This window comes from Nyctereutes procyonoides, unplaced genomic scaffold (assembly GCF_905146905.1).
Source record: "Nyctereutes procyonoides isolate TBG_1078 unplaced genomic scaffold, NYPRO_anot_genome, whole genome shotgun sequence".
Lineage (NCBI taxonomy): Eukaryota > Metazoa > Chordata > Mammalia > Carnivora > Canidae > Nyctereutes > Nyctereutes procyonoides.
This window is the reverse complement of record NW_026575046.1, coordinates 28,746,858-28,768,086: the sequence shown is the minus strand read 5'-3', so window position 1 is coordinate 28,768,086 and position 21,229 is coordinate 28,746,858. Positions and strand designations below refer to the sequence as shown.

Sequence of the window (21,229 nt, the reverse complement as noted above, 5' to 3'; positions counted from 1 at the left end):
AGCTCCAGGCAGGAGGGCCAGATAGTCCCCTGGGCCAGGGAAAGAGCAGCAGGCGTGGGGATGGTCCCAATCCTCCCTGAGGGCTGGGCAGCCTAAGGGGTAGGGGCACCTGAGAACCCCATATTTCCACTGCCCTGTCCCTGCCTGCACCCCTAGCTCCTGAGCAACAACATATCAGTCATCAGTCACTAGCGGGTCAGAAGGAGAACCAGTCTATGCATTCTGAACAGAAAAATGTAATGTAGGGAGGAGATTACATAGGTGGAAGGAGACGCAAGAAGCATCCCAGAGATTAGCAACAGCAAATAGGCACTCCAACCCTTAGGCTAGAGAGACATAGGGAAAAGGCAGTGTTTTTAGTGTCTAGTATGGGAAGCTACTGGACAGGAAGTGGAAGCATAGCCCGGCCTGTCCAGTGGGACTCCAGGGAGGGGCTGTCTGTGGGGGCTGGAACCATGGACACTGGCCACAAGGAGACATGCTGTCCAAAGGGAGGGGGAGTGCGGTGGGAGGCGGAGAGAGAGAGAGAGAAATACTTGGGTTCTCCCCTCCTCCCTTCTGCCAGGAAACCAGAGGATGGAGTGGGGGGTGGGGGTGGGAAACGTGTTCTCCACAGTCCAGAGCAGAGCAGGGCAGAGGATGCACGTGAGGGTGAGCAAGCAAATAACCAAGCTTTGGAGAAGTGAGCTGCCCAGAGGGATGGCTGCAACTCACTCGTACTCCTGCTCTGCCCTGAACCTCCCGGGGCTCACGGCTGTCCCAGGCCTGCAGCCACCGGTTAGAGCTCTTTCCTCTCACAGGCTCCAAGGACGCCCAGCCCCCTGGTGACCGGCAGATGGGCCCAAGACAGGGCCCCTGGAAGACCCGGAGATGTGCTGGAAACACAAGGGCTGCCGGAGGCATCGGTAGTAACTGAGTAGGGGCGGCCCGTGCTCCTGAGCCCAGCCATAGGTCAGAGCCTTTGCTCCCTAGGCTGCTACCAGGGCCCCCAGCAAGCCTTGATCCCCAGAGCTGCTGGGTCCCCTGGCAACATGCTCCTGGGTGCAGGAGGCCTGAGCCTATGGCCAGAATTGCTGCCCGATTATTGCCCGAGCGCCCATCTGACCTGTCCGGGTGCAGGAGACAGCACAAAGCCCTATGCTGGGGACAGGTAGGAGAATCCGGGCCGCTCGTGCCCACGAACATTGCCCTGGGTGGCAAATCTGTGCACCCTGACCCAGCCTGGCAGCACCACGGATGGAGGCAGGGGAATCCCAGGAATGCCTTTGGGGTGTGACAGGCGCCTCCGAGGGAAGGCCTGTGCCCAACCGCAGCCAGGTGGTCAGGAGCCTGCAACAGGGATGCTCCTCTACATAGGGGAGTAACAAGCCTTGTCTCCGCCCCACATACAGGCAGAAAGGCCTGGTGAACCTTCCTCCAAATGTCCTGCCATCTCTGCCAAGTTCCCCATGATAACGATAACTGTGTTCACTGAACACTAATGTGCCCGGTGCTGGGGCTAAGTGATTTTCTCTTTTTTTTTTTCTCTTTTTTTTTCTCTTTTTTTTTTTTAAGATTTTATTTATTTATTCATGAGAGAGAGAGGCAGAGACAGAAGTAGGCTCCACACAAGGAGTCCAATGTGGTACTCGATCCCGGACCCTAGGATCATGCCCTGAGCTTAAAGGCAGATGCTCAACCACTGAGCCACCCAGGGAATCCCAGTGATTTTTTTCTCATTTATCCTTAAAAGGACTTTGCAGGATAGGTACCACGGACATCCTCATGGGTGGGTTAGAAAATATGGCCCACAATCCAATAAAAATTTGAAGATGGATGGGACACCATCTTCATAAATAAAATCTTTAAAAGAAGAATTGAAGATGGTCACAGTAACATTAGCATAAAAGGAAAGAGCACTCCCAGAGATCCAAGGAAGGGGATTCACGTCTGAGTAAAGTGGAAAAACATGAAGGCAATTCACAGGAAATAGAAAGATACGAAACCAATTCTTCAGAGGAGATTCTCCACCCACAACGATCAACCCACACGCAGGCAGAAAATACAAAGGGGGAACCTGTTGTGGCCCACACAATCCCCACAGAGATTTCACATCATGAAATAAAAACAGGGCACCTGGGTGGCTCAGTCGGTTGAGTGTCTGCCTGGGGTTGAAGGTCCTGGGATAGGGCCCTGTGGCCAGCTCCCTGCTCAGTGGGGAGCCTACTTCTCCCTCTCCCTTTGCCCCTCCCCTGCCCGTACTGTCTCCCCATCTCTCTCAAATAAGTAAATAAAATCTTTTAAAAACATTTTTTTTAATTAAAAAAAAAAAAGTCAAAACCCTGGTTTCTGGCTTCTTTTGAACAATCAGAATGTCTGGCACCACTGGGCTGTCATTCTGATTGGAATGTTGGCTGGAGCCAGGAAGCTGCTAGCTCCTTTGGACTGTGATCTGGCCCCGGGGCGCAGTCCCCATCCCTGTCCGGCTCCCCTAACATCTTTCATCTGGTCCTTCTGCGCCCCCTGCCCAGCCCCATGGGCATTTCGGGGGGGACCCTCCGTGGACTGGTGGGGCGCTGCTGCCACCTGGTGGCCACAGCTCACACCTTCCGTCATGGCCATTCACACTGTGCCATCCCGTCCTCTCACCCAACCCTGAGAACATGATACGCACCCATCTTACAGATGGGAAAACAGAAGAGGTAAGTTCAGAAATTACCGATGAAGGAACAGATGAGCAAGACTAAGTGAATGGATTGTTCAGGCTACTCGTCCTTCCTGATACTGCCGGCAGTGGAATCCTGCTCCTTCTGGAACCCCAGTCCAGGGTACTTGAGGCTCTGTGCTGCCACAACAGGCTCTACGGTGGCGTCCACGCTGGTCCAGGTGGAGGGAGCCCGTGGCTTCCTGGGATAAGCCAGGACTCTACAATGAGTAGTTTTAGAGGACAGGGCAGGCTGGGGACGCTCATCACATTTCTTGGCATGCAGAAACCATGACGAGTGCATCTGCTACTTGTCTATGGTCAAGTAGGCCTTGAACTCAGGATTTCTAAGGACAAAGGCAAGGCCACTTTTCATACCACCATGCTGCCTCCCCAGGCCTGAGAAGGCTTCTCTTTCCCTTTTGCTTTCCCCGATCCCACTTATCCCAAAGAGCCTGGCACCCACCCTGCCTCCTCCAGGAAGCCTCCCTGACCACCTCAGTTCCCTTCTCCCAAACTCCCCCTACTCTGAGCACCTACCAAGACTGGTCCACAGTACTCTTCTGGGGCCGAAAGCATCCTGCCCTGTGGTACCAGGTAACTGCCTGATGCCTGTAGGTCTTGCCCCTCCAGCTGGCGGGGAGATTCCTTGGAGGTAGGGCATCCTGTCCCCTCTGGGATGCTGGGATGTAAGCAATATGCATTGAAAATCTATTATTACTTGAGCCATGTGACAGAACTTTGGGAAATCCCAGAATGATCTAGAGCTTGCATCCTAAAATACAACCCTGGGCATGTCACTCCTCTACTTCAATCCTTTCAGTGGCTCTCCACGGCCCTCAGAACACAACCCAGAGCTCCTTGCCACGCTGACCTAAGCCATCTCTCACTGCATCTAGCACTCCTCCACATACCCTGTGTTCTAGCTCTGCAGCATTTCAGTCCCCTGATGAAAGGTGCTCATGCCCACCTCTGGGCCTTTGCATATATGCCCTGCCTCAGCTCAGGTATTACTTCTTTCAGGAAGCCTTCCTTAGTTGCCATGTCTCAGTTAGGGGCTGACCCCTCCACTGGGCTCCAGCGGCACCTGTTACCACCCTATCCTAACACTTACACTGCATGTAACTGACCACCAATGTCTGTTTCCCTCCCCAGACTGTGGGCCTTGGGAGGGACACGGCCCTCATCCGCCTGACTTCCCACCACATCCCAGCAGCTCAGGCTGACTCCTGCAGGCGCCAGAGGTGTGCGGTAGACCCTCATCCAATGAACACACTAGAGGCCCTGGGGGGCTCAGTCGGTGAAGCATCTGCCTTCAGCTCGGGTCATGATCTCAGGGTCCTGGGATTGAGCCCCGAGTTGTGCTCCTTGCTCAGCCAGAGTCGGCTTCTCCTTCAATCTCCCCACCCTACTCCTGCTTGTGTACATATATGCTCTCTCTTCAATAAACAAAATCTTAAAAAAAAGAAATTAAAAAAATGAACACCTGAAAAAGGAGTCCCATTTTTATGAATAGCAGGTGTCCAGCGAGCACATGTCACACTGGGGCATGTCTATCCAATGGGTAGAGAGTCATGCAAACTCCAGAGACATTTTCATCGTTCAAGCCCTTTATTCTCAGCAGTTCACGTCACTGATTCACCAAGCTAGAGCTCCTCATAGTAAGCAGGAGTTCGTTCATCTTTCTTCCATATTGTAATCTTGTCCTCATGGTCAAAACTGGGTTTGGGCCCAAAGGGTTAAAGAGGTCGCACTCTGTTGCAGGGAGCCAGGGCCACCCTCGTGGATTAGTCTTGTTTGGTTCACAGGCAAATACTTGAGCAAGCTTAGTATGTGACGGCCCCACAGTGCAGTAAGACAGTGCAATGGTTCTAGGCATCTGGCGGGCAAAGGCACGTTACACACAGGCCTTGGAGAAAATCCAGGCCATTCTCTCCTTCTCCACATGCATTTTCTCAGCCGTCCGTGACCCTGGCCCTCCTTCCCTGGTCTACCAGAAACCACAGCCCGTGTGCTACTGAATACACTTTCATCCCCCCCCCCCCAATATAGATCTGCTTCCGAGTGTGTTCCAGGTTTCTCCCCTGCCTTCAAGAACATCCAGTTTTGTTCAGGTCCCTCTTAATGGCACTTCATAAATATACATTCTGGGGCCTGACAAAACAGGCTGTCCTCTTCCAAACCACTCCATTCGAAACCACGGAGCTAGGACAGAACTCAGGTGGGGGTGCACCCTAGCTTACCACGGGTGGCCACTTCTGACCACAGGCCTGTCTGGTCCACTACTGCGGGTCTAAGTGGGGAGGTCCCCAGTCCCAGCGACACCCCAGGGGTATCTGGGAAGGCTTCCTGAGTGCCTGAGGCCCTGGCCACACACCAGACCAACTCCACTGGAATCTCTGGGTGCGGGGTGGGGGGATCCCAGCCTCAGCCACAGCTGCAGCTGCCCAGGTACCGCAAGCAGCCAAGTTGAGAAGCCTGAGCTGGGGTTCTAGCACACAGGAGATTCTCAGTAAGCTCAGGAACCCACAAATAGACTGCTTATCTCATTATCTGCTCTCCTGTGCTTCCTATTTGTATTAGAAATATGAGCAGGAAAGAGAAAGGAAAATGAGGTACGAGCGTCTCACAGAGTGAATCCAGTGCCAGGAGAGGGCCGGCGGGGACTGAGCTTCTCTTGCGCTAGCATCTTCCTGTTTCACAAGCCGAGGAGCAAGGTGCGGACTCTCACACAGGCACATATGTATTTAATAAAAGCCCTCCAAAAACCAGAGCTGCTGGCTTTAGGCACTAGTTACAGTACCACGGAGATGTTCTTGGAAGTACGTCTAAACTGCCACCGGTTTTTGCCCCCACTCTCTAACCTGGGTCGGTTCCAAAATGTAGAATTTGTATTAAAGATCAGGTCCGACCACCTTTTCCCTCTGCTGTGAACCTTGAGATGTACCTTAGCCCAAGTGACAACTGAGCAGTGATGATTCAGCAGGGGGGTTGAAGAGATTCAACTCCCAACGGGTCGGTCTGCCTTGAACAGGAACTGTTTTTCCATTTCCAGGTCCTTAGAAAGGGATGACAGTGGATTGATCTCACCAAGTTCTGAAGACTGGCCACCTGGACCGCAGTGTGGAAGGATCCTGAGGCAGCCCCTGGGCTGAGCCGAAGGACGCCAGGCTGATTCCCAGTGCTTGACCCAGCCGGGGGCAGGGCCGCGACCACATGCGGGCTTCTGTGTGCAGCTGGGCCACCTGCTGCTGGGGCCACTCTGAGACCACTTTGAGGGGGTGCGTTCCTGCTACCAATGGCCATTTACATTTATATTGCACTTCACAGTGTACAATGAGCTTCCCGTCCTTAGCCTCAGGCCATTCTCACCACAACCCTATGTATTAGGTCTTTGTGGATGGGAAAACTGAGATCAGGTTGTGTCCTATATGTCTAAGGCCCTACAACCAACTGACAGCACAGTCACTGCTGCCTCCAGGCCCTGAAACCACCAGGGGTTCCCCCTGCCTCCTGACTTCCAACAGGAAAGCAAGCCATCACTTGTGCTCCCCCACCTACCGGGCTTTTGCTCACCTGCTGCACAGAGTTGCCTAAGTGATTTGCATGCCCTGTTCTCTAGTCCAAGGAACACAATAGCAGTGGTGTACAACAGCCTCACACGCCCCATGGGACACACCCTCAAAATCTCCCCTTCCCTGGGACAGCCTCTGGATTTGCCTAAACATATTCCAGAACTGTGACCTGGCCACACCTGTCCCAGGGCTGAGCCAAGAATCTCCTGAGAACCTTTCCACAAGCCCTTGCTCCCCTGCTAGGGAGGGCTCCGAGGGGGTTCACCGCCCAGGGTGACTCAGCTCCCAGGGTGAGTCGGCTGTGCTGTCTCCTGATGCCACATGGAGGATGTGAACTGTCAGGCTAGGCAGTTCAGGACTCCTCCAGTGTGCCCCCTGCCCTTGCTGCCTGCACCACCCCATCGCACACAGGTAATATTCACCTGGGTGGCCCAAACCTGGGGCCAGGGCTGGATGAAGTGAAAGCACAGGCAAGACTGGTCATAAGCTACAGCAAGTCTGTATCAACCGGACCTGCCATCCAGGCTGTCGTGACTTCTGATGGGAACCACTTCTGCAGACCTAACAAGTGGTTCTGGCCAGAGCCTTTCATGCTCCCCCCTGCCAGGCGCTCTTGCAAGACCCACCACCTCCTCTGGCTGCCCTTCACTCTCCCTTGGCCGCATCTCCCCCTCCACCCCTGCCTCCTCTTTGCTTCCTTTCCCTGGCCGGCTCACAGCATCTAAGCCTCCTCCATCCCTTAGCAGCACGGGGCTCCAGGCAGGACATCCTAAGAGGGCAGGCTCCAGCCCCAGGGGGCTGGGCTCGGGGCCCTGGCCAGGAAGCTGGAAGGCACATATCCCCTCTGCCCGTTCACTTCCACGAGGCTCCATTCCGGGTTCCCTTTCTTGTCCTGGGCCTCCAGGACTGTCACCAGCTGGCCCGCCTGCAGACTCACTTCATGGCTGCTTCTGGCCACAAAGGGGTACACCGCCACCACCTGAAACACATGGAGGGTGACACAGTAATGGTTGGGGTGGGAAGACCACCCAGAGAGGCTGCTCATCCTGTTCCCTCCACCCGACTCAGTCCCCATGGCTGAGCAGTCACTGCCTCCCCAGGACTCACTTTATGCTATCGAGGAAGGCTACCCCTGCCATTGCCACACCAATTCCTACTGCGTGCCAGGCTCTGTGCCAGCACTTTACCTGGGGTTGATTTTCACAATGCTGTAATTCTCCTTGCCCCATTTTTCAGCTAAGGAAATGGAGACTCAGAGAAGTCAAAGAACTCATTTAAAATCACACGGCAATGAAGCCAGGCCTGTCTGAATGGGTGCCCTGGGTCCACTGTTGGCACCCCACTGAGAGGACGTGGCACCCTCTCCCCCAACACCCTCCCTGGATCTCAGGATGTCATCTGCCCAGGTCTGCTTGCCAGCTTGGAGTAGAGCCTGGGGATTAGGAGACTTGGTTATTTTTTTAAGGAAAGTCATTGAACTGAAGAAAAAATTGGAGGGGAGGGTATTTATTAGGCTAATATTTCACCCCCCGGCCTCAGTTTCATCATCTGTGAAATGGAAATAGTAACATCCTCCCCCTCCAAGTAATTGTGGGAATTCAATGACTAAGGTACACCTGCACCTGGTACACGCTCAGGGCTCAGTAAACACACGCTGCTCTGGTTACATTTACCATTCCTGTTGTTACTGCGGCCAAGCTTCAGGAATAATCAGAAGCAAGGGAGGACTGGGCCGATCCCACACACGTGGACCCACGAACATAGGAAGCAGCTGATGTGTCTGGGAAGCTGGATGGGGCTCCTAGAGACATTGCCCACACTGGGTGGAACTGGGGCTGAGCTGGGGGGCCAGGCCCTCCTGGGAGCTCCCTGTGGTCCTTGGCTGATAGGTGGGAACATCCAATAAGAGGCCGCCCCAATGCACTGCTTGTGGCTAATGCTCCAGGCACTGGCCCTCAGAGCCTTCCTGGGGTTGTGCCACAAGCTGCACACCTCAGATTCTGCTGGTTTCTATGCAGCCCCCATGCAGCCCACTTGAGGCTCCTCCTGGCCTCAGGCATTCCCCCCACCCCGGCTAGTCACCGCCAGCCTCTGGGTTCCCGCTGCTATTCCCTGTCGCTGCTCCCGCCCTTTGTGCTGCTCACCTGTCCCCTGTGAAGCTCTTCTGTAACTGGGAGTGCAGTTTCCATTTACTAAGGCTCACATATGCCCAGCCGGGCCTCCCTATCTCATCCAGCCCTCACAGTGACCTCTCTGAGCTTCTCCCTCCTCAAGGACTCTCTCAGCAAAGCCAAACCCTTCGATGGCTTCCTATCACTTTTTTTGTTGTTTTGAGATATAATTCAAATGCTATTAACGATCCTCTTTTTAAAGTGTACAGTTCAGTAGTTTTGAATGGTTTCAAAGCCTGTGCCACCACATTACTAATTCCAGAACACTTCCGTCACCTCAAAAAGAAAGAAACCCCATACCAGATAGCAGTCCCTTCCCAACCCACACCCCAGCCCCTGCCAACCACTGATCTACTTCCTATCTCTATGCACTTGCCTATTCTGGCCATTTCATATAAACAGAGTCATACGACACGTGGCCTTTGTACCAAACTACATGTGGCAGCACATAATGGCACTTCCTTCTTTTCTGTGGTCAAGTAATATTTCATTGTATGGCTATGCCACATTTTGCTTATCCATTCATCCACTGATGGACATTTTGGTTGTTTCTGCTTTCTGGAAATTATGAATAATGCTGCTATGAACATGCATGTAGGTTTCCCACTGCTTTGAAGCAGAGCTGACCCTGCTGGCTTGGCCCTGCCCATCTCTCTATCAGCACCTCACCTCTACCTTCCCTTCCCCGGCCACACTCCTTTCATTTAGTTTCTCACGCACCCCACCTTTGTCCACATACATACACTGGGCCTTTGCGCTCACTATGCACACCTTCTGGGGAGCTCTTCCCATCCACACCCTGGCACGCTCTCTTTATCCAATTAATCCCTGCTCACCCTTCAAATCTGAGCAAAAGCATCATTCTTCTCAGAAAAGCCTTTCTTGAACTTCTCCTATACCCAGTGCTCTGGCATTTATCACTGCCACAACTTCACAATTATCCACATGATTATTTGATCAATTGCTGTTTTCTCCACCCCCAGATTATAAATCCGAGGAAGGCAAGGACCAAGATCTACTTTTGCTCATCATTACATCTCTTATCTAGCACACTGCCTGGCAAATACTGAATGAATGAATGAATGAATGAATGAACGAACAAACGAATCCTACTTGCCCTGCTGATAGGGAGCAAGGAGTTGTTGACATGGTAGGGATGAGAGGCTCCTTTTTCCCAGTCCACTCCTGACAGGACACTGGTGTGGCCAACTGACCAAGGCCCTGGCCTCACAGTGTGGGACCCTCTCCACACAGGAGCAAAGTCAAGGCCCCCCACTCCAGGTGACCATGGGGAGGCAAACCCCATCCCTCTCCCAGACTCACCTGGGTCACCACTGGGACAGAGGAGACTGGGGCTGGGGTGGGCTCTGGTGTCAGGTGACGGGAGTCCTTGTGAGGCCATTCTTGCCCTCGGACCTCCTCCTGACTGGGGGTGACACGGTATAGCTCCAGTTTCCCAGCTGGTACGTACCCTCGATGTCCTAAGGGACATACATGCAGAACGTTATCTGGCTGTGGACTACCCTTCCCACCCCTTTTAGTGGTAGAGGAAGTCACCACCATCCATGGATGTGAATGCCTCCAGCACAGCTTCCCAGCACTAAAGAGGACCTGAAAAGGTCATCCAGGAACCTCACAATCCCACCTCTAACCCACCTACACTCCCTGTTTCCAGCTTCTGCTTGCACACCCCTGGTGACAGGGAGCTCATTCTCTACCAAGGCAGCCTACTCTGTTTTGAACAGCTTTGACAGAAATAAAAGGTTCTTCTTCTGGCTGGCATGAAAACTGCTTTCCTGGTGCGGGGCCTGCTGGCCCCCTTCTCCTCAAGCATAGGCCTAGGGTAGGGCTGCTTCCTCACCCAGGATGGCTTCTTCCAAGAGGCAGAAACGGCTCCTCTCTTCGCTAAGTGGCCCCAGTTCCTGCTCATGAACAACTACTCCAGTGCTGTTCTGGTTGCCATCACTGCATGTGGCCAGCACCTCTCGAGAGCTTGCTAAGTGCCAGAACTGGCATCGATTGTCCCGTCTTCACATCAACCCTCCAGCTCAGTCTCCATTAGATGGCTGAGCCACCGGAGCTCAGAGAGGCTCTCTAACTTCTCTGAGATCACCCAGGTAGTAAAGTGGTAGACTGGGGACCCAAACTCTGTCCTCTTGACCCCAGCAGCCAGCTCGAATCCTCATTTGGCTGTTTGTCAACTTGAGTCATGAGACTGCCCTTTCATGGTTTCTGCTGGTTTGTAACATTTTTCTTAATTTTTAAGTAGGCTCTGTGCCTAGCGTGGAGCCCAACATGGGCTTGAACTCAAAACTCTGAGATCAAGACCTGAGCTGAGATCAAGAGTCAATACTTAATTTTCTGATAGAACAAGTCTAAGGTTTAAAGAGTGAGTCTATCAATAATATGAATAAGGGGTACCTGGGTGGCTCAGTGGTTGAGCATCTGCCTTCAGCTCAGGTCGTGATCCTGGAGTCCAGTGATTGAGTCCCAAATGGGCTCCCTGCAAGGAGCCTGCTTCTCACTCTGCCTATGTCTGCCTCTTTGTGTCTCTCGTGAATAAATAAAATCTTAATAAAAATAATATGAATAAAATCACGGGTTTGTGTACTAGCTATACTTTTTCTCAGATCATAAAAATATTCCTATAACAATTATAATAAACCATCTGGAGGGGTAAAACTGTCCATGGATCCCCTCCCAATAATCCTGCATGGCCCTCCACTTGGGGGCCACATGCCTCTCTCTGGAAGACACTGCCAGGCCACCTCCTCTTGGGTGTAAGGTATCACCTGCCTCCTGTCCAATTATACTGGGGCACCCAGACATGAGCAGCACATCCAACAGTGGAACCAGTGCATGGGAGACAGGCCCACACATCCCTCATTCTGGATGCCAGATGTCTCCCATGTAGCTGGGATCGAAGCACCCCCTCTGCATATCTACCTCTTTCAGGGTGAGGATAGAGTTCTCTCCATATCTGTCTACCTCAGTGGTCTGTGAGGTCACCAAGGCAGCGTCCTAGTCTTCCTTGCACAGTGCCCAGCACACAGCAGGTGCCTGATAACGGATCTGTGGCATGTCACTGACCACACTGAGCTGGCTGTGCCCCAAGCCATGCATTTTTCACCTGTGCCAATTCCCATCCCGGATTTGCACAGTCAGACCCCTGCCCACACCAGGGCCTGCATCTCCCTGCTGGCTCCCCGTTGCGTGTTTCCCCAGAGGGAGGGGAAGAGCCCATGAAGCTCCACGTACCCCCAGTGTCCACTAGCCAGCGGCTGCTGTTGCCTTTTGTGTCCTTGTTTTGAAGGAGAGCCACAATTTGGCCCCGTGGCAGTGTCAGGTCCAGAGTCCCAGCTCCGCTGATGTTGCTCGTCACCTGGTACAGCTTTTCGGGGCCATACCTGCTCAGGAGAGCCTGCACCTGGCGTTCGGCACCTGGAAGGAGTGGCTGGGGGGGAGGAGGGATGAAGAGAGACACAGGTGCCTGAGTCGGCATGTCCAAGCCAGTGCCTGTGTTTGCCCGCCGGCTGACAGCCAGGAGTCGTGGGCCGAGCCTACCTCTGCTGCCAGTGGGCAATTGTCTCCTCACTAATAGACGGCTGACTTGGAGGAAGAACACAGACTCTCAGTATCCAAAGGAAGCTCAGAAAAAAACCCTCTAATTTAGGAAGCCTGGGTGGCTCAGAGGTTGAGTGTCTGCCTTTGGCTCAGGTGGTGATCCTGGGGTCCTGGGATCGAGTCCTGCATCAGGGTCTCCACAGGAAGCCTGCTTCTCCTTCTGCCTGTGTCTCTGCCTCTCTCTTTATGTCTCTCATGAATAAATAAGTAAAATCTTTAAAACAAAAACCTTTAATTTAACCTCTGAAACCCCTCCGAGGTCTAAACTTCTGGGATTTTCTAAAATCCTAATTCAGGTTCCCAAATTTCTCCAGGTTACAGAACTCCAGGATTGGGCCCTATATTCTGGCCACAGCATCAAGCTAAATTATCCTGCAGGAAAAAGCCTGCCACAGGTCTTTCAGCCTGAATGAGCAGGACTGTGAGTTTCAGGCAGGCACCGGGGCCTTACTCACGCAGCTACTCTGACAGCCAGCACAGGGTGACACGTGTAGACCCTCCCTCACGTGTGAAAAAGTGCTACTTTTATTCCACAAGTATTTACTGAGCACCTAGTTTTATTTTTTAATTTTTAAAAAAGATTTTATTTATTTATTTATTTATTCATGAGAGACAGAGAGAGAGGCAGAGACACAGGCAGAGGGAGAAGCAGGCTCTATGCAGGGAGCCTGTCATGGGACTCGATCCCAGGACCACCACCTGAGCCGAAGGCAGACACTCAACCTCTGAGCTTCCCAGGCTCCCTAATTGGAGATTTTTTTTCTGAGCCACCCAGGCATCCCGTACCTACTGTTTACAAGGCACAGTAAGCCTTGTGAATGGGGTAGCAGAAACATAGGAGACAGCTCTGCCCTGATGGAAATTGCCATCCAGCTGGGAAGAATGACTCAGTGGCACTTTCTGCGCATCCAAAAATCTCCTGGCATTGCCTTTGTTTTCTTGTTCATTGCTTCCAGCAAAAGTCTCACCAAGAAGGGGCTCAGGGGTGACTGTCCCCTTTTTTATAAAACAAAGGAGAAACTAAAAATGTTGAATACAGATTGACTATATACTCCCTCTCTGACTACATGTGTGTATCTAGCCATCATATTATACATAGTTATTTTGGGGGAGGAGACTCTTGGTGTGGGAAAGGCAGGCAGAAGTGCCCTTCGGGGACCTCTGGGGACAGACTGCCATCACCCCTGCTCCAGTGGGTTTGCTAGTTAGGATCAAGAACCAGGAGAACCTGATATTTCTAAATAGGCCCTTAGGTGGAAGTGGAGATAGAGCAGTTTTTTTTTTTTTTTTTTCCCCAGAATGGAGCTGTTAACCCGAGTAGAAAAGCCAGTGGTATAGAAACATCTGCCTACTTTCTCAAACCGGGGGCCCCAGGCAGAGAACGGCAGTATTCCCTGGAGGTACCAAGAGGAAACATGGGAAAGTATCACCAGGACTGTATCTGTCCTGGTGCCACCTCACGTCTGTGGGCTCTGTACCCTTGGCCAAAGAAGTCAGGAATTTATAGGAGGGGTGTGTGGGGTGGGGCAGAAACATAGGTGGAAAAGAGGGGGTATCTCTTCTCTTCCTGCCAATTTGCAAAACACATTGGGATATGGTCTTTCCATTCGTTTCTGTTTTGTTTTTCTGCGTCTTCTCTTTTTTTCTATAACCAGCCTGGAATGCTGAGTGGCTGCTCTGCTCTTTATTTTCCACACCTGTCCTCCCCTCACACTGCAGGGCCCAATGCCACCCCCCTACACACCCTTCCCGTCCCCCCCAGGGGACCTGGGACCTGCAGCTGGGGCAGTCTCAGTGGGTGGGGTGGGGGGAGGGCGGCTGTGGCCCAAGGAGGAGTCAGCCCTCCTCAGAAAGGACCTGCTTCTCTGATAGGTCTTTGACCTTCTCTGCATTGCAGCCAGGTGTGCAGGCCACTTGGCTGGGGTGGCTCTGCTGGGCTCCTTTACTATGTCTCTGTGTCTCCCTTCTGGGGAATCCTGGCACTATCTCCTGACACTTCACTTCACATTTCACATGTAATTGAATATACAGTTTCAGTTTCCCCCAGTCCAGGCCTGTCATTCTGGGATCCCCTTCTCCCTTCAGCTACTTCAGTTCTGCTTAGAAAATATACAACCTGGATATATCCTTTGAGTCGACTAGAAGATCCCCTTTCCTTATATTGTAGAGAAAAATGTTTTCCCCCCAAAAAAGCATTTGACCAGCTGAAGTCTGTAAACCATAATGCAGCCGAGATACTCTTTGCAATTAAAAATTCCATTGCAAAAAGAAAATTTAAATGAGGTGTTATTCCAACTTTTTATTTATCCTAAATGCTGGTATTTGAAGCAGGTTTGGTGAGATGGTGAGGAAACAGAGTAAGCTTTGATTAAAAGAAAAAAAAAAAGTCCAAGTTCCAGGTTTTTGGATGCTAATGCCACTTATCTGTTCTTATGTCTGATTTCGCTTACTATTCTGCTGTGTGTACTGGCCACGAAGAGCATGTGCATAGGTGGTGTGAATCCCAGCACAGAAAGACAGCTCACAGAAAGAAGAGGGAAAGGGCCCAGGGAGCACTGGGGATGTGCAAGGAGAGCGGAACAGGGGTGGGGCCTTGCCTCACTGGCAGGTGAAGGTCTGGACCCTCCACGGGCAAGGACCAGCACTTACTTGGGTGGCGGGAGGCGGCAGCACTTTGTCCAAGTTCTTTCGAAAGGAGCGAAGCTGGTGACCAGTCTGGCCCAGCGTGTCCTCTACCAGCTTCCTGAAGGCTGGCTCCGAGATGTGGGAGTGGGGCAGCTGGGTAGGACAGACATGTCATCAGAGCATTCTCCGGGACAAAGGGGACAGACTCTGGCAGCCTACCTTCTAGCCCCCGATGTGTGAAGTTGGGTCTTTTTGTCTGCGACTACCCCACTCAGGGTCCTTTGAGAAAGTGTGCCTGGGAGAAGGGGGGGCCCATGAGTACTGCCTGCCGTGGAGCTGTAGCCACAGGGCTGGCGGTCACGGCCTCCCTTCTCCCATGTGAGCAGCCCACAGACTAGATGATAAACCCAAGCAAGACCAAGTGGAATCCTCCCGTCAGATTTAGCATACGAAGGCTGAGAAGGAGAGGAAAACTGTTCCTTTAGATTCTGAGGTGTGAAGGTGTCTGCGATGTAAAGCTGTCTCTCCCACCACGCAGAAAAAGGTCGGCGGAGAATGAAGCCGGCCCAGAGAGGGAAACAGGGCTGGGAGGTGGAGCAAAAGTCAGAGCCCTGACAACACTGTACTGAATGTACCCTGTCGGGGCTCGACCCCCTCCCGGGTCTCCCCGTTATGCAGGTTAGGATGTTCTTCTTTATGCTTAAGCTGGCTGGGAACCCAAGGAGTTCTGAGGAATGCTCCATCAGAGACCTTGGCCCTGCTAGCCACCTCCAGCATTCTTACCCTGGAGGAACCAGTAACAGAGACGCGTCCTCTCTGCTTGTCACCAAACCCCCGGCTCTTGGTTCTGACCTGGTGCCTTTCCACCGCCCCCCGGGAGGCAGACAGACTTTTGTTCTACCATGAAGGCCTTCCCCGGGCTCCACAGGACCGGTCCAGGTGGATGGGCCATGAGCCACAGGCAAAGAAGCTGGCACCAATCACTGACTGGCCCGAACATTCTAAATTACAGGAGAGGCCCTCTTTCTGCTTTTTTTTTTTTTTTTTTTTTTTTATAAATTACTTTTTATTGGTGTTCAATTTACCAACATACAGAATAACACCCAGTGCTCATCCCGTCAAGTGTCCCCCTCCGTGCCCGCCACCCATTCACCCCCACCCCCCGCCCTCCTCCCCTTCCACCACCCCTAGTTCATTTCCCAGAGTTAGAAGTCTTTATGTTCTGTGTCCCTTTCTGATATCTCCCACACATTTCTTCTTTTTCTGCTTTTATAAAGTTGATCTTCCCGCTATTGGCATTCTGCAACAGTCCCCAGCCCTGCACCTCCCAGTCTAAACACGAGGGGCCTGGTCGCCCTGCAGACAAAACTAGAGGGTGGGAAGAGAATGCCAGGATCGGCTAATCAGATTGACCCTCTGCCTTAAGGAAAGAGGAACGCTTTTTACAGATGGTTCAGGCTTAATTAAATTCAAAGGGAGTGTCTGAGACAGAACTCTGTACTAAATGCTTTGAAGGCCAAAAAGAATAAAAGTCAACAGTACCAGCCCTCCTCAATAAGGAGAAACAGCTTCACCCAGCACCCCAACCAAAGGCAACCTCTGCTAAGTGCTGAATTGCACATCCTAAGGGCTGCTGGACTACAGAGGATGGGTGAGTTCTCCCAGCCGGAGAGGGGGATCCTGAGAGCTTCAGGGGAGCTTCATTCACCTGTCACATATTTGGGGTGTTCCTACCATACACCATGCACTAGCATGGCGGGCAATGGGCTGGGGGTGCATTCCAGGAAGGAAGGAGTCTATGCAAAGGGATGTGGTCATGCTCAGAATGGGTGTGCTGGAACCAGGACTATAGGTGTGCAGTGGGACAAGATGCTGCCGAGGTGGTGAGGCATGCGTGGGGGACCGCTGAGCTGGGGCCCATGAAACACAGGAGATGGCATGTGGTATGAGGAGTGCTGGAACTGCCCCAGGGCCAGCTCTTCTCATAGGCTGCCAAGCACTGTTCAGAGCCCAGGCTCTGGAGTGGAACTGCCAGGGTTCAAATCCTGCCATCAGCTATGTGGCCCTGGGCATGCTGTTGAACCTCTCTGTGCCTCAACTTCCTTTTGGAATGAGGATAATGATGTTACCTGCTCTACAAGGTCACTGTGAGGAGGAGGTGGGATGATACACAGAAGGTATGCAGTAAGTGCTCATGAAGACGCAGCTTCTAGAAGTAGGCAGGAACACCAGCTGGAGACATTTACCCCTGATTGTGTAGAAGGGGCCTGGCCTCTGTCACCAACTTCTAATACACTCCAAGGATTGACCCCAAGGTCTGCTATTTTCCCAGCCGAGCCTTTTGCTTCTGAATCCCAGAGCCCATGAATGGCCTGGAGTTCCAGTTCTATCCTTGCTTTCATGATCTGATTCCACTAGTGCAGGGAGAACTGGCACAAGAGAGATCCAGAAGGTGTCTGGGGCCACCTCCTGAGCACCTGATGGCCTAATCTCACTCCATCCCAGCCCATGCCAACAGCTGGCTGAAGGCGCTATGAGGCCTTGCCTGGCTATTCTGCAGAGGAGCCCCAGTCCCAGAGGCCTCACCTGGGCCAAGCTGCCCTCTGCCCTCTGCAGCACGTGCTTTGCAAGGTCCCGCTGGAGGCCCACGAACGTGCACAGGATCTGGCCCAGCCAGTGCATGGCCAGCTGGTTAAGCTGTGGTAGCTCAGCCACTAAGAGGGAGTTGAGGGCCTGGTACGTGTGCCGGGCCTCCTGCTCCTCGTATGTCACGCTGCCCGCCTCCAACAGCTTCTCTTCCACCCTCTCGAAGTCCAGTAGTTTGTCCAGACGCTTCTTGATCAGGTTCTGAGGGCCAGCCAGGGCTTTAGCCAGGCTGCACAATGGCTGCCACACCAGGCCTTCCAGCCGCTGCTTCTGTGGGGAGAGGTGAGCTTGGGGCTGGGGAAGGAGGTGGCAAAGGGTAGGCACTGGGAGAACGGGATTTGGGACCTAGGTAGCACCAGTCCCACACCGACCAACTAGCTCTGACCTCTTGCATGTTATCTTTCTTGTGCCTCAACACACTCATCTGAAAAATGGGGATAGTGCATATATGAGCTTAGCAGAGTGCCTGGCACTTCCTAACATCTGCACACGGATCTTAAGAGATTTTGTAGAGTGGTGATCACAAACACAGTCTTTGGGGATCAGATCTCATCTACTCACTGACCATCTGAATAACTTAGGAAGTCATCGTCTCTTGGCCTCTAGCTCTTGCCTGCAGAATGAGACTCTTACCAGCATCTACCCTATAAGCTGTGTTGTGAGGATTAAAAGAGATGAGGAACGTAAAGGGCTGAGCAGCTTATCTGCCTGGCAGATAGTGAGGCACAACAAACATCAGCTGGGGCTATTTTTATCAGTAAAATGCATTAATAATAATCCCCGCTTTGCTGACTACTCTGGGTGGTTACAGATGTGACAATCCACTGGGGCTCAAATTCACGACCCTGAGATCAAGAGTTGCATGCTCTACTGACTGAGTCAGCCAGGAGGCCCCTAAATATTCTTAACGCCCTCTATCACCTGTCTCACCAAGAAAGGGGAAAGGAGAAGCTCCACTCACGAACTGTGGGAAGGCCTGCAGCTGGAGTTCTCTCATCAGGCTGCAGTACTGTACCACAGGCCCCCCAGGGATGTCCAGATCGTATTCCTGGGGCCTGAAACGGAGGAAAGCCTGGACCCAGAGCAAACGAGAGAGACGGCCAATCAGGACCCATCGTAGCCCTCTTGCACCTATACCTCCCACCCCCACTCCCGAAGAGATTTTCTGGGCTCTCTGCACACCAACCGTGAGAGGGAAGCACCCAGCCTCTTCCATCCTTGCACATCTTGGGTGATTAGAATGTTCTTCCTTAAACTGAACCAACATCTTTCTCCTGATTCCAATGCTTCCCAAACTTCATGTGTTTGCATATCACTTTTGTGATTTTACTGCCATGTCCATAGTCCACATATTCTATTAATACTTGAAATCAACTAACCATTCCTATTTATATCAATGTATTTTTTAAAAGATTTATTTATGATAGACATAAAGAGAGAGAGGCAGAGACACAGGAGGAGGGAGAAGCAGGCTCCATGCTGGGAGCCTGACGTGGGACTCGATCCCAGGACTCCAGGATCGTGCCCTGGGCCAAAGGCAGGCGCTAAACTGCTGAGCCACTCAGAGATCCCTCAATGTATTTTTTTTAAATCACCTTATGACATTACCACAACGGGCAACCAGCAATAACTGCATAAATAGGCATGTAAGAATAATTGCTATAGGGCAGCCTGGGTGGCTCAGCAGTTTAGCGCTGCCTTCAGCCCAGGGCCTGATCCTGGGGACCCAGGATCGAGTCCCACATCAGGCTCCCTGCATGGAGCCTGCTTCTCCCTCTGCCTGTCTCTCTCTCTCTCTCTCTCTCATGAATAAATAAATATTTTTTTTAAAAAAAGAATAATTGCTATAAGGCGTCTGCCTGGGTGCCTCAGTGGTTGGGCATCTGCCTTTGGCTCAGGTCGTGATCCCAGAGTCCTGGGATCGAGTCCCACATCAGGCTCTCTGCATGGAGCCTGCTTCTCCTCTCTCTGCCTATGTCTCTGCCTCTCCCTCTGTGTCTCTTATGAATGAATAAATTAGAATCTTTTTTTAAAAAAAAGAATAATTGCTATCAAAACAAACAATGTCATTAAGTTCTGTCTGGATGTCACTGCCTGCAGACAACACCCAATCCAAGACTGGCTCTGCCTGTGTTAAAGAGATACCAGCAAAAGAAACTTCTCCTGGGGATGCCTGGGTGGCTCAGACCATTAAGCATCTACCGTTGGCTAGGGTCATGATCCCAGGACCCTGGAATCCAGCCCCACACTGGGGTCCCTGCTCAGCAGGAAGTCTGCTTCTCCCTCTGCCCCTCTTCCCTGCTCCTGCTATCTCTAATGACTAAATAAAATGTTAAAACAAAACAAGAAGCTTCTCCTGGACTCAGAGGATTAAAGGGAGTCATGTGCTTGCTATGGGCTTCTACAACTACACTGTGTTGTCATGTAAGCCTGCATCCGGGGAAACATAGCCTAATGCTTCCAAATACCTGTCCTACTCTGCAAAGCCAGATGTGTCTCCCACGTGCCTCTGCTTTCTCTCTCATGGCTTCTCCATCCTCTCTCTTGTGGGCTCTGAGAGCCTTCCCCTCCTGTCTCGCTGTACTGTGACAGGATCCTGCTGCCTTCTGTTGGGGGGCCCAGGATGGAGCAGGAACAAGCAGGGGGACCTGCCCCTCACAGACGGGCCTGCAACTATGACCTGTCTCATTTTCCACACTTCCTGGAAGGCTACCCCAAATCCCATTATCCAAAGAGCCTGTTATCATCTGACCAAGCTGCTTTGTGCAAATGGACATGACTGAGAACCACAGGAAGGGACGAAAGGGATGGAATGAGTCAGCATCGATGACAAAAGTGAAGGAGGATTTTGGCACAAGGAAAATGTTGAGCTGGATGGCATGCAAGCTGGTTTCCTGCGGGCTACATTTTCTTGGGCCTGTATAGCATTTAAGTTTTCATCTAATTTGTTGCTCACATGGACAGATCATGAGATTTCATCTGAAAGTTGTTTTTTTCCCCCTAAAATCAGAACTGGCTACCCTGGCTCCAGATTCCCAAACAGCAACAGCTTCTCTAAGCCAAGTAACAGCTGCCCCTTTAGATCTGATTCATCCATACATTCAGTCAGTCAAATTCTAAATATTATTATGTATTTAACTCTACTGTAAAGTCTCATAAACAACTGGTCACACATTAAGCCTCAGACACCTGCACATTTCACTTAATAATATTACCTGCCTGACTCTTTCAGGCACCTGAGTTTGTTACCTGCTCCAGGTGCCAGACTGGCAGGGTCCCTCTGGAGGGTTCAGACCCCAGTGAATTTTAATCCTGGCCAGTGGGAACCTTACCCCCTAAGAGCTCAATGAGTTCAGAAACTGGGGAGTGCTTGCCTGTGGCCCTTCTTCTGACCTGCAGCCAGAGACTGGGTGACCACATCCATTTGGTTCCTGCAGCTGGTGCTTTTACCAGCTTGGCAGATGGGCCCTGCATGCCTCCTGCCTAGGGGACCCAGCCCAGCCCAGCCATTATTAACTGCAGGATCTCACCTCCAGATTATCCAGGTAGACAGCCATATTGTTCTTCATCTCCGTCACACACAGCGACACCCAATGGAACCTCTCTTCTAAATCATCAAATTCCTTGTCTTCTGTCTGAGAGGAGAGTGAAGTTTGTGAGAGCAGAGAATATCCATGCCTGGGGAGGGAGGAGGGGAGTAGTATACACTCATGGCCATGTCCCAAGCTCTCATTGGGGACCACCTTTCCACAGCCCCACCCATCAAAACCAGGTCCTCCAGCCCTAAAGATGAGTGGGACGGTTAGAGGCAGTGAGTACAACTTAATGGTTTTGTACTCAGGCCACGGAATCAGATATATGAGCATATGAGTCCTGGTTCACTTGCTTCCTAGCTGTGTGACCTT

The 21,229-nt window shown here is 51.9% G+C and overlaps 1 protein-coding gene across 3 annotated transcripts in view; it reads right to left on the bottom strand.

Annotated features, from left to right (window-relative positions):
- Nucleotides 1-4,260: 4,260 nt before the first annotated feature.
- ARHGEF37 (Rho guanine nucleotide exchange factor 37) overlaps nt 4,261-21,229 on the bottom strand; it is a 55,300-nt gene continuing 38,331 nt past the window's right edge. For all 3 annotated transcript variants that reach the window (XM_055325185.1, XM_055325184.1, XM_055325186.1), the window contains exons 7-13: nt 20,855-20,959; nt 18,286-18,396; nt 17,265-17,594; nt 14,703-14,831; nt 11,688-11,883; nt 9,753-9,910; nt 4,261-7,237 (exon numbers count right to left, since the gene is read on the bottom strand). In XM_055325185.1, the coding sequence (XP_055181160.1) occupies nt 7,028-7,237; nt 9,753-9,910; nt 11,688-11,883; nt 14,703-14,831; nt 17,265-17,594; nt 18,286-18,396; nt 20,855-20,959 (1,239 nt within the window). In that variant the 3' untranslated portion in view covers nt 4,261-7,027. The remainder of the gene's footprint in view (nt 7,238-9,752; nt 9,911-11,687; nt 11,884-14,702; nt 14,832-17,264; nt 17,595-18,285; nt 18,397-20,854; nt 20,960-21,229) is intronic.